The 10,632-nt window shown below is 37.9% G+C and overlaps 1 protein-coding gene across 1 annotated transcript in view; it reads left to right on the forward strand.

Annotated features, from left to right (window-relative positions):
* Window positions 1-8,695, forward strand: part of cenpi (centromere protein I) — an 89,877-nt gene extending 81,182 nt beyond the window's left edge. The window contains exon 20 of the mRNA XM_059977076.1: window positions 1,984-8,695. Within this exon, the coding sequence (XP_059833059.1) occupies window positions 1,984-2,091 (108 nt within the window). The 3' untranslated portion in view covers window positions 2,092-8,695. The remainder of the gene's footprint in view (window positions 1-1,983) is intronic.
* Window positions 8,696-10,632: the final 1,937 nt, after the last annotated feature.

Below are 10,632 nucleotides of genomic sequence, written 5' to 3' on the forward strand. Positions count from 1 at the left end.
ATTTTTCACGGTGGATGGTGGTTATATGGAATGAACTGCCAGAATAAGTATTAGAGGCAGATACATTTACAATGTTTAAAAGACATTTGGATGGGTAGGAGTAGAGAGATACAAGCCTAATATGAGCAAATGGGATTAAAGTTGATAGGCATCAGTACTGTTTGGGACAAACTTGACCCAAGGGTCTATTTCTATACTGCAGAATCTGTGATTAAGTCAGGTAGAATTTGTGGGGAGAGCAATGGCCTTGTATCAGAATAGCTAGGAAAGGCTAGTTATTTGAAAGTGAAGTCATTATGAAGTTACAAAGGCTGTACTGTGCCTAGGAGTATAATAAGATGCTGTTGCTTGTGCTGATGTGGGTTTCAGTTTAAAATATGTCGGATGGACTGGGAAAGAGAATTCAGGTGATGTGCAGCTGGATTTAATCAGATGCTACTATCAGACACATTCCCTCTGTCCTCCAGACCTACTTCGTTTGCTCTTTCATCTTCACCCACTGTTCCTAATCTTATAACACTTTGTTACATTACAGGAAATATGACTCCCAGCCTCTTAACTTTTCCCTTCTTGCCAATCAAACAACCAGACAGTCCTTTAGATGAACCAGTGATTCAATATTGTAAAAAAGCATAATGCTTGTTCTGCTCGGAATGTGGCCTTCTCTATATTGGTGATCACGTTGCATTACGCTCAGTCCACAAGGAGCTCTCAGTTACCTCTCACTTTAGTTCTCTCTCCCATTCCTATTCTGACCCCAATCATTGGCTTCCCAGATTCCTATTGTAAGTTTGTCTTTCCATGGGAAGTGAAATCACACTGGTACACAATTTATAGGGGCAGCCTTTTCAGTGTCCTGTATAAATTACAATTATTTAGTTCTTCACAGAATATTGATCTGAATGTTGCTCATATTTTGTCATTTGTTGTACATTCTTTATTGCTCTTGATTAAGAATAAGCCACAATAGTAAATTAACAATGTCCTTTTTGAATACTCAGGCAGACTTCAAGGGCTGAATGGCCTACTCCTATTTTTCTGTTTGCAGGAAAACAGCTATGTTAGTGATGTTGTCTTTTGGATGAGAAAATTAAACCAAGGCTCTATCTGGACTTTAAGGCAAATGTAAAACTTTCCAAATTCAGGTTAAAAAAGGGCAGAAGAGATCTCCTTGTATCCAAGCTGACATTTATCCCTCCACCAACGCCATTATGAAAAGCTATCATTAGTTTTTACTTTTCTTTCAGATTTGAAGGATTTTTTTAATAAAATAGCAACCTACATTTGAATTACACATCAAAAGTACTTAGGCTGCATTACTTTGATCTTAAAGAGCTTCATCAGAACATGAAAGATACAATATAAATATAACTTGGCTCACTTTGTTTGCTCATGTCTCATCCGTTCACCTTTCTAGCTAAATCTGTTTCCTTTCCTCTGCTTTGCCTGCAAACTGTGTTTTCCTTATCTCATTTTTCCTTTATTTTAAAATCCTTTTTAGTTATTTTTGCCTTGAATTTATTTTAAGTGTTTAATATTTGAAAGTTTCAATGGGATTCTCTCATTCTTCTAAACTTCAGCAAGTACTCTCCCAGAGCCTTCATATACACCTTATATATTTCCCTTTCATTTCTGGGATCATTCTCATAAACCTTCTCTGAACCCTCTCCAATACAAGCATATTCTTTCTTGTATATGGCGCCCAAAACTGCTCTCAATACTCAAAATACAGTCTGAACAAGTCCTTATAAAGCCTTAGCTTTACATCCTTGATTTTGTATAACAGGCCCAAACATGCTCAGAATATTCCAAGTGCGGTATGACCAATGCCTTATAAAGCTCAGCTTTTATCATTTCTAAATAATAAGCATGTAAGTCCCGTGATTATAAAGTGGAAGATTTTATCTCAACAAGCATGTTTATCCAGTGACAGAACTGATTTTATTGAATGCATTTTGACTCTATACTTTGTTTTGTTTTAAGGGAAAAGTATGGAACTGGTATGTGAAATATCTATACAACCAAGGGCTTAATGGACTTAAATACTTCCTTGAAGGCAGCACCCATATGTCATCCAGCTCAAGACATTAAACTACAGCGTCGCACTGCAAAGATTTGCATATTGAGCAATACTACACCACTTAATTACTCTTTGCTTACATACTGGCTATCCATCTGCTTCACAAATAATTACGCGTACAATGTGTTTGGCATCAGGATTAATGAATTGTAATATTGAATGAAGGATTTGGTAAAGCCTTCAGGAAGGAAACTTGTCTGTATGTTAATCCAAACACATCCTTCTTGCAAGTTGTCTATTAAGGAACTTGATGTCTGCACAGGATATTATAGAAGCTAAAATGCACAGTGTTGTATTGAATGGTAAACTGTGATAATCTCTCATTATTGAGAAGGATGGTACCTGTAATGTAAAACATTGTGCTATTTTGAAAATCTGTAAGTATGTAAATAAGAAATAGTAGAAACTGGTAGAAATTGCCAAGTGGTTGAGAATGGTACTGGACAAGATAATTCTGAGATTACTTTAACTTTCAGATACTGTGGTCACAAATAATTGAGCCACAGACTTAATAGAAAAATGATTTAGTATTCTCTGGCATTACTTGTTTCTTTACGAGGCATGAATGATTGCAAGAGTTTTCTGAATTGAAATGCTACTGTAGCAAATAATATTGGAATACAGTAGAAAAGAGTGCATAATTTTTCAACATCAATGTAGAGAATCTAGAGAGTGCATGGTGAGGGTATTGTTAAATGTTTGCAGGATGTTTTTGTGACTTCCCCACTTGTGACTGCAGTGTCTTAACTTTTATTGATAACAGTGTCTTCGAAATAACATGTTTTATACACAGGAAGTATCAGATATAGAAAGCATTTTTCTTCCAAATATGCTGTAATTTCAATAGAAATTTGTTTCTAACAATTAAACTCAGAAACAGATCTTGAGAGTCACTTTAGATGTTGAAGCCTGTGGTTGTCTGAAGTTGAAAAGGAGTTCTTTTTAATAAATGTAAAAAATGCATTTTTATTCCTTAAATAGATGAATGTAATATTTAAAAAGCATCTTTTAAGCATACTGTGTAAAAATGAATTGTGCGGGAATGCCTTTGCTCATTTTCTTATTGGTATATCTGCTGTTCCAGCAGTTTCCTATTTTAAATAGTGCATTTAACAGCAAGGAAGATGGCAGGGATGTAGTATATTTACTTGACACATGTTCTGAATTCAGTTGCCACTGCAGTTAGAAAGAAAAAGGCACGGATGGAGGAAGGAAATTTTGTTTTTTTTCCCCTCTCTCAACTCAAGGATTCAGAGCTTCAGCAATAGAAGTAGGCCACATGGGCCTTCCAGGCTCCTCTACCAAGACTGATCTGCCTTCAACTTCACTTGGTTACTCAATTCATACAGACCCTGCATTCTAAAGATATCTTCACTTAAGCCTTGCACATATATTCAGCATCTCCTGCATGAAGAAATTCCTCCTATCATCAGACCAAGATGCCCAAGTGCTCATCTTGAGACTCTGTTCTAGATTTTGACTCTCACACAGGGAAATAATCTGTTAGCCGCCCACATAAACCTCTTTAATATCTTCTAAAGCGGGTGGAATATAGGGTTATTGTATGTCCTTTCTTGTCTAACCAGGAATCAATCTAGTAAATAGAAAATGCTGGAAATACTCAAGACATTAGGAACCTATATGAAGAAATAATTAAACAATATTTCAGATTAATTCCCTTTTCATCAGAATTGGATCAATTTATTAAAGCCTTGTCCACTGTTTCCATGTCAGGAGTTTATACCTAGACAGAAAGATCTTGCCAATAACCTCTTCTACTCTGCCTGTCAAAATAGAGATCAGCAAAACTTTTGCTGATGCTGTAGATGTCAATCTGAATAAATTTTAATCCTGAAGATTTATAAGAAGTACTCAAGCTGCTTTAATTTATATATGTTCTGATAAATGCAATGCTTGTCTGGCATTATGTATGTATGTACAGATTTAACTAGGTATTTAAAATAGTTTCTGTTTCAATTCTACTTTTATTTCACTAGCACTTATTTTAAATTACTTAGTCCTGACAAATTTAAATTTGCAATTGGAACAGTTCTGACTCATAGAGGAGGAGTGGGTCGTTCTGCTGCTGATTTAAATAAAAGCAGAATACAATGAAGATACAAAAATTCCTTGTAATATTTGTAAAACAAAATGGTAAGTTAGCAAATTTATTTTACAGTGTACAGTGGCATGCAAAAGTTTGGACACTCTTGGTCAAAATTTCGGTTACTGTGAATAGCTAAGCGAGTAAAAGGAATTTGTTGCATGGCCAGAGTGATGACTCTGCTGTCATAGCTGCCAACACAATCAAACCTGTAGATCAAAAATTATCAGAAAGAAAATTATCTTATTATTTGAAGCAGTAAATATAAAATCAATTCGAATAATAAATACAATGGCATGCAAAAGTTTGGGCACCTTGGTCAAAATTTCTGTTACTGTGAATAGCTGAGTAAAAGATGACCTGATTTCCAAAAGGCATAAAGTTAAAGATGACACATTTCTTTAATATTTTAAGCAAGATTACTTTTTTATTTCCATCTTTTACAGTTTCAAAATAACAAAAAAGAAAAAGGGCCCGAAGCAAAAGTATGGGCACCCTGCATGGTCAGTACTTAGTAACACTCCCTTTGGCAAGTATCACAGCTTGTAAACACTTTCTGCTACAAATATTTCAATTCTTGTTTGGGGGATTTTCATCCATTCTTCCTTGCAAAAAGCTTCTAGTTCTGTAAGATTCTTGGGCCGTCTTCTATGCACTGTTCTTTTGAGGTCTATCCACAGATTTTCGATAATGTTTAGGTCGGGGGACTATGAGGGCCATGGCAAAACCTTCAGCTTGCGCTTCTTGAGGTGGTCCATTGTGGGTTTTGAGGTGTGTTTAGGATAATTATCCTGTTGTAGAAGCCATCCTCTTTTCATCTTCAGCTTTTTTTTTTACAGACGATATGATGTTTGCTTCCAGAATTTGTTGGTATTTAATTGAATTCATTCTTCCCTCTACCAGTGAAATGTTCCCCGTGCCACTGGCTGCAACACAAGCCCAAAGCATGATCGATCCACCCCTGTGCTTAACAGTTGGAGAGGTGTTCTTTTCATGAATTTCTGCACCCTTTTTTCTCCAAACATACCTTTGCTCATAGCGGGCAAAAAGTTCTATTTAAACCTCATCAGTCCACAGGACTTGTTTCCAAAATGCATCAAGCTTTTTTAGATATTCCTTTGCAAACTTCTGACGCTGAATTTTGTGATGAGAATGCAGGAAAGGTTTTCTTCTGATGACTCTTCCATGAAGGTCATATTTGTGCAGGTGTCGCTGCACAGTAGAACAGTGCATCACCACTCCAGAGTCTGCTAAATCTTCCTGGAGGTCTTTTGCAGTCAAACGGGGGTTTTGATTCACATTCCTAGCAATCATACGAGCAGTTCTCTTGGAAAGTTTTCTTGGGTCTTCCAGACCTCAACTTGACCTCCACCGTTCCTGTTAACTGCCATTACGTTACATTACGTTAATTAATTACATTACGAACTGAGGAAATGGCTATCTGAAAATGCTTTACTATCTTCTTATAGCCTGGTCCTGCTTTGTGGGCATCATTTATTTAAATTTTCAGAGTGCTAGGCAGCTGCTTAGAGGAGCCCATTGCTGCTGATTGTTGGGACAAGGTTTGAGGAGTCAGGGTTATTTATAAAGCTTTGAAATTTGCATCATCTGGCCTTTCCTAACGATGACTGAACAAGCCATTGCCCTAACGAGCTAATTAAGGTCTGAGACCTTGGTAAAAATTATCTGAGAGTTCAAATCTCTTGGGGTGCCCAAACTTTTGCATGGTGCTCCTTTCTTTATTTTCCACTCTAAGATTGTAAAAAACAAAAGTAATAAACTAACCTTGCTTAAAATGTTGAAAAGAATGTTTCATCTTTAACTTTATGACTTTTGGAGATAAGTGCATCTTCTACTCACTTAACTATTCACAGTAACAGAAATTTTGACCAGGGTGCCCAAACTTTTGCATGCCACTGTATATAAGTAATTCAAAAGAAGGCAGCAAAGGTGTATTTGCTAAATTTATTAATGACACAAAGTAGGAATTTAATGCTAACATTGCATTTGCCTTCCTTATTACCGACACATCTTGTAAGTTCACCTTGGAGAATTCTGCATTAGAACTCTGAAGATGCTTTGCACCTCCAATTTCTGAATTTACTCCCTGTCTAGAAAAGTCTACACATTTATTCCTTTCGGTAAAGTGAATAATCATGCAATATTGTATTCCATCTGCCACTTCTTTGCCCATTGTCTTAATCTGCCCAAGTCCTCCTTCAGAATCCCTGCTTCCTCCACTATGTGCCCCTGCCCCACCTATCTTTATAACATCTGCAAATGTGGCCATATAGCCATCAATTCCATCATCCAGATCAGTAACATACCTGAAAAGTAGCAAACCCAATACTGACCCTTGCGGAACACCAGCAGCCAACCAGAAACCACCCCCTTTATTCCCACTCCTTTAGTTGACTGGCAGAAGGCAATCTTCTGTCCATTCTGGTATCTTTCCAATAATATCATGGGCTTTCATGAGCTGTAGGAGATTTGTGATGAATATTTCTCCTGTTTTTGCTGTGGAGAAAGACATGAACATTTCAGAACTTGAGAATAGTTAATGGTGATGTCTTGCCAATAGCTCATATTACAGAAAAGGGATGTAGGTGTTTTAAAAATGTATGAAGATAAATAAATCTTGGGTTTGATCAGGTATATCCAAGAATGCTGTGAGAAGCTAGAGAAGAAATTGGGACAGTCCTGGCTGAGATTTTATACATCTTCATTAGTGACAGTGAAGTGCTGGAAGATTGGAGGGTGGCTAAAGTGCCTTTATTTAAGAAATGCTGCTGAGAAAGACCTGGGAATGAAAGACCAGTTAGCCTAATATCTGGTAGTTAAGTTATTGATGGGGGTTCCAAGACATCAGATATATATGCATTTGGAAAGGCAGGTTGGTTAGTGATAATCTACAGGGCTTTGAGTGTGGGATATCGTCTAATGAATTTGAGGTAACCAGGATGGCTAATAATGGCAGTGCAGTAAACAATCTCTATGGACTTCAGTAAGGCCTTTGATAAGTTTCTGCATGGAAGGCTGATATGGAAAGTTAGATCACATGGCATCTAACGAGAACTAACTAATTAGATACAGATTTAGCTTGATAGAAAGCAAAATACAATTATCGATGGGGGTTTTTTTAGACAAAGCCATGCCTATATGCCCCAAGGATTGTAGGCTGAATCTTTACTATCAATAATCTGGATGAGAATATACAGAGCATGATTATTAAAGTTTCAGATGACACTGAAATTGGTGGTGTTGTAAATGGTGAAGAAAGCTATCAGGAACTAGAGAGGAATCTTGATCAGCTGGGAAAAGTGGGCCAAAGTACACCAAATAGATTTTAATGTGGATAAGTGCTTGTTGCAATTTAGGAAAAGACACAAGGATAGGACTGTCAGTGAATGGTAACACCCTTGGTAGTATTGTGGAACAGGGGGTCCTAGGAGTACATGAGGGGCAATGTATTCAATCTTTTCCCTGGGTTTGGGGAATCAAGAACTAGAGGACATAGGTTTAGTGTGAGGACAATTTTCACTCAGTGTGGTCAGTATGTGGTATGAACTCCAGAAGAAATAGTTGAGGCAGGTACATTATCAGCATTTAAAAGATTCATGGACAGGTACATAGATTGGAGAATGTAGGCAAAACATGGGAAAAATCGGACTAGCTTAGATAAGTCTCTTGGTCAGCATGGAACAGTTGGGCTGAAGGGCCTATTGCTGAGCTGTGTGGCTCTTACTTAATTTACTCCAGCAGTCTATTTGAGACTTAATAAGTGCTAAAATTTAAAAAAACAGTTTTGAAGTCATTCTGCTGGGTGTCACGTTTTTCCTGCATGAATTCTATATCTGTGAGTCCTTGGCATGTATGGCTTTCAGAAGATGCTTATATATTTCACTTCATTTTTCTCATTGAACAGGAGCAGAAGTCTCTTATCCTTTCCATATGCACTTTCTAACCCAAGAATAAGTTTTTTGGCTCTCCTGAATGAAATCTGATAACCTGACTGAACTTTGGATCTTGTGCCAAATCATATCATGTTGGTTATACTTTTTATAGGTATCTGTGATCTTATTTCCATCCACAAAATGGGAGTATTATTAATACTAAAAGCATTCTGCACTTAGAAGAATCCTCCATAAGTTACTAAAGATATAAAGATATGCAAATATTTCAAGCAGGATCTTAATTGCTTTGGCTTTTTGAGCAGGACAAGAGTATGCTAAGCAGTTAATGGATAGTCTGGTTTAAAATAGTAATGTTGGGGCTGACTCTGTTGTACCTATTTTGGATGCAGTCTTGTTGAGCTATTTAAAACCCAGTTGTTCTGAACTATGAAACCACACAAGATTCATGTAGATTCAAATGTTCTCTGATTCTTTTGTCATTCATTTATTTGGATATTGTTTCCTGTTTATATGTATAGAAATAATTTGTATATTTCTGAACGACTGAATTCAGTAAGTAAAAGAAAAGCAAAATATTATAGCTACTAGAAATCTGGAATAAAAATAGAAACAAAAACAGTATTTCAGCATTTTTTTTGGTTTTATCTTGAGATGGCTGAGCAAACTAATACAAACACAAATAAATGTCCAGACAGTTACCCAAGTATTGATAATTTCAGATTACTGTGCTTACATTTTGGAACTAATCTGGGAAATGCTTGGGGGTTTAGACAATACAATAGACAGTAGGTGCAGGAGTAGGCTATTCAGCCCTTCGAGCCAGCACCGCCATTCACTGTGATCATGGCTGATCATACACGATCAGTACCCCGTTCCTTCCCTCTCCCCATATCCCTTGACTTCACTATCTTTAAGAGCTCTATCTAACCCTTTCTTGAGAGCATCCTGAGAATTGGCCTCCACTGCCCTCTGAGGCAGAGCATTCCATAGATCCACAACTCTTGGTGAAAAAGTTTTTCCTCAACTCCGTTCTAAATGGCCTACTCCTTATTCTTAAACTGTGGCCTCTGGTTCTGGACTCCCACAACATCGGGAACATGTTTCCTGCCTCTAGCATGTCCAATCCCTTAATAATCTTATATGTTTCAATCAGATCCCCTGTCATCCTTCTAAATTGCAGTGTATACAAGCCCAGTTGCTCCAATCTTTCAACATATGACAGTACCGCCATTCCGGCAATTAACCTCGTGAACCTACACTGCACTCCCTCAATAGCAAGAATGTCCTTCCTCAAATTTGGAGACCAAAACTGCACACAATACTCCAGGTGTGCTCTCACCAGGGCCCTGTACAACTGTAGAAGGACCTCTTTGCACTTATACTCAACTCCCCTTGATATGAAGGCCAACATGCCATTAGCTTTCTTCACTGCCTGCTGTACCTGCATGCTTACTTTCAGTGACTGATGAACAAGGACACCTAGATCTCATACTTCCCATTTTCCTAACTTGACACCATTCAGATAGTAATCTGCTTTCCTGTTCTTGACACCAAATTGGATAACCTCACATTTATCCACATTAAACTGCATCTGCCCACTCACCCAACCTGTCCAAGTCACCCTGCATTCTCATAACATCCTCCTCACATTGTACACTGCCACCCAGCTTTATGTCATCTGCAAATTTGCTAATGTTACTTTTAATCCCTTCATCTAAATTGTTAATGTATATTGTAAATAGCTGCAGTCCCAGCACCGAGCCTTGTAGTACCCCACCAGTCACTGCCTGCCATTCTGAAAGGGACCTGTTAATCCCCACTCTTTGTTTCCTGTCTGCCAACCAATTTTCTATCCATGCCAGTACCCTACCCCCAATACCATATGCTCTAATTTTGCCCACTAATCTCCAATGTGGGACCTTATCAAAGGCTTTCTGAAAGTCAGGTACACTACATCCACTGGCTCTCCCTTGTCCATTTTCATAGTTACATCCTCAAACAATTCCAGCATGATTTCCCCTTCATAAATCCATGCTGACTTGGACCGATCCTGTTACTGCTATCCAAGTGTGCCGCTATTTCATCTTTTATAATTGAATCCAGCATCTTCCCCACCACTGATGTCAGGCTAACCTATTTTCTCTCACTCCTTTCTTAAAAAGTGGGATAACATTAGCTACCCTCCAATCCACCGGAACTGACCCTGAATCTATAGAACATTGGAAAATGATTACCAGTGCATCCATGATTTCTAGAGCCACCTCCTTAAGTACCCTGGGATGCAGATCATCAGGCCCTGGGAATTTATCAGCCTTCAGTCCCATCAGTCTACCCAACACCATTTTCTGCCTAATGTGAATTTCCTTCAGTTCCTCCATTACCCTAGGTCCTCTGGCCACTTTTACATCTGGCAGATTGTGTCTTCCCTAGTGAAGACAAATCCAAAGTACCTGTTCAACTCGTCTGCCATTTTCTTGTTCCCCAAAATAAATTCACTTGTTTCTGTCTTCAAGGGCCCAACTTTGGTCTTAACT

This window comes from Hypanus sabinus, chromosome 8, assembly GCF_030144855.1.
Source record: "Hypanus sabinus isolate sHypSab1 chromosome 8, sHypSab1.hap1, whole genome shotgun sequence".
Lineage (NCBI taxonomy): Eukaryota > Metazoa > Chordata > Chondrichthyes > Myliobatiformes > Dasyatidae > Hypanus > Hypanus sabinus.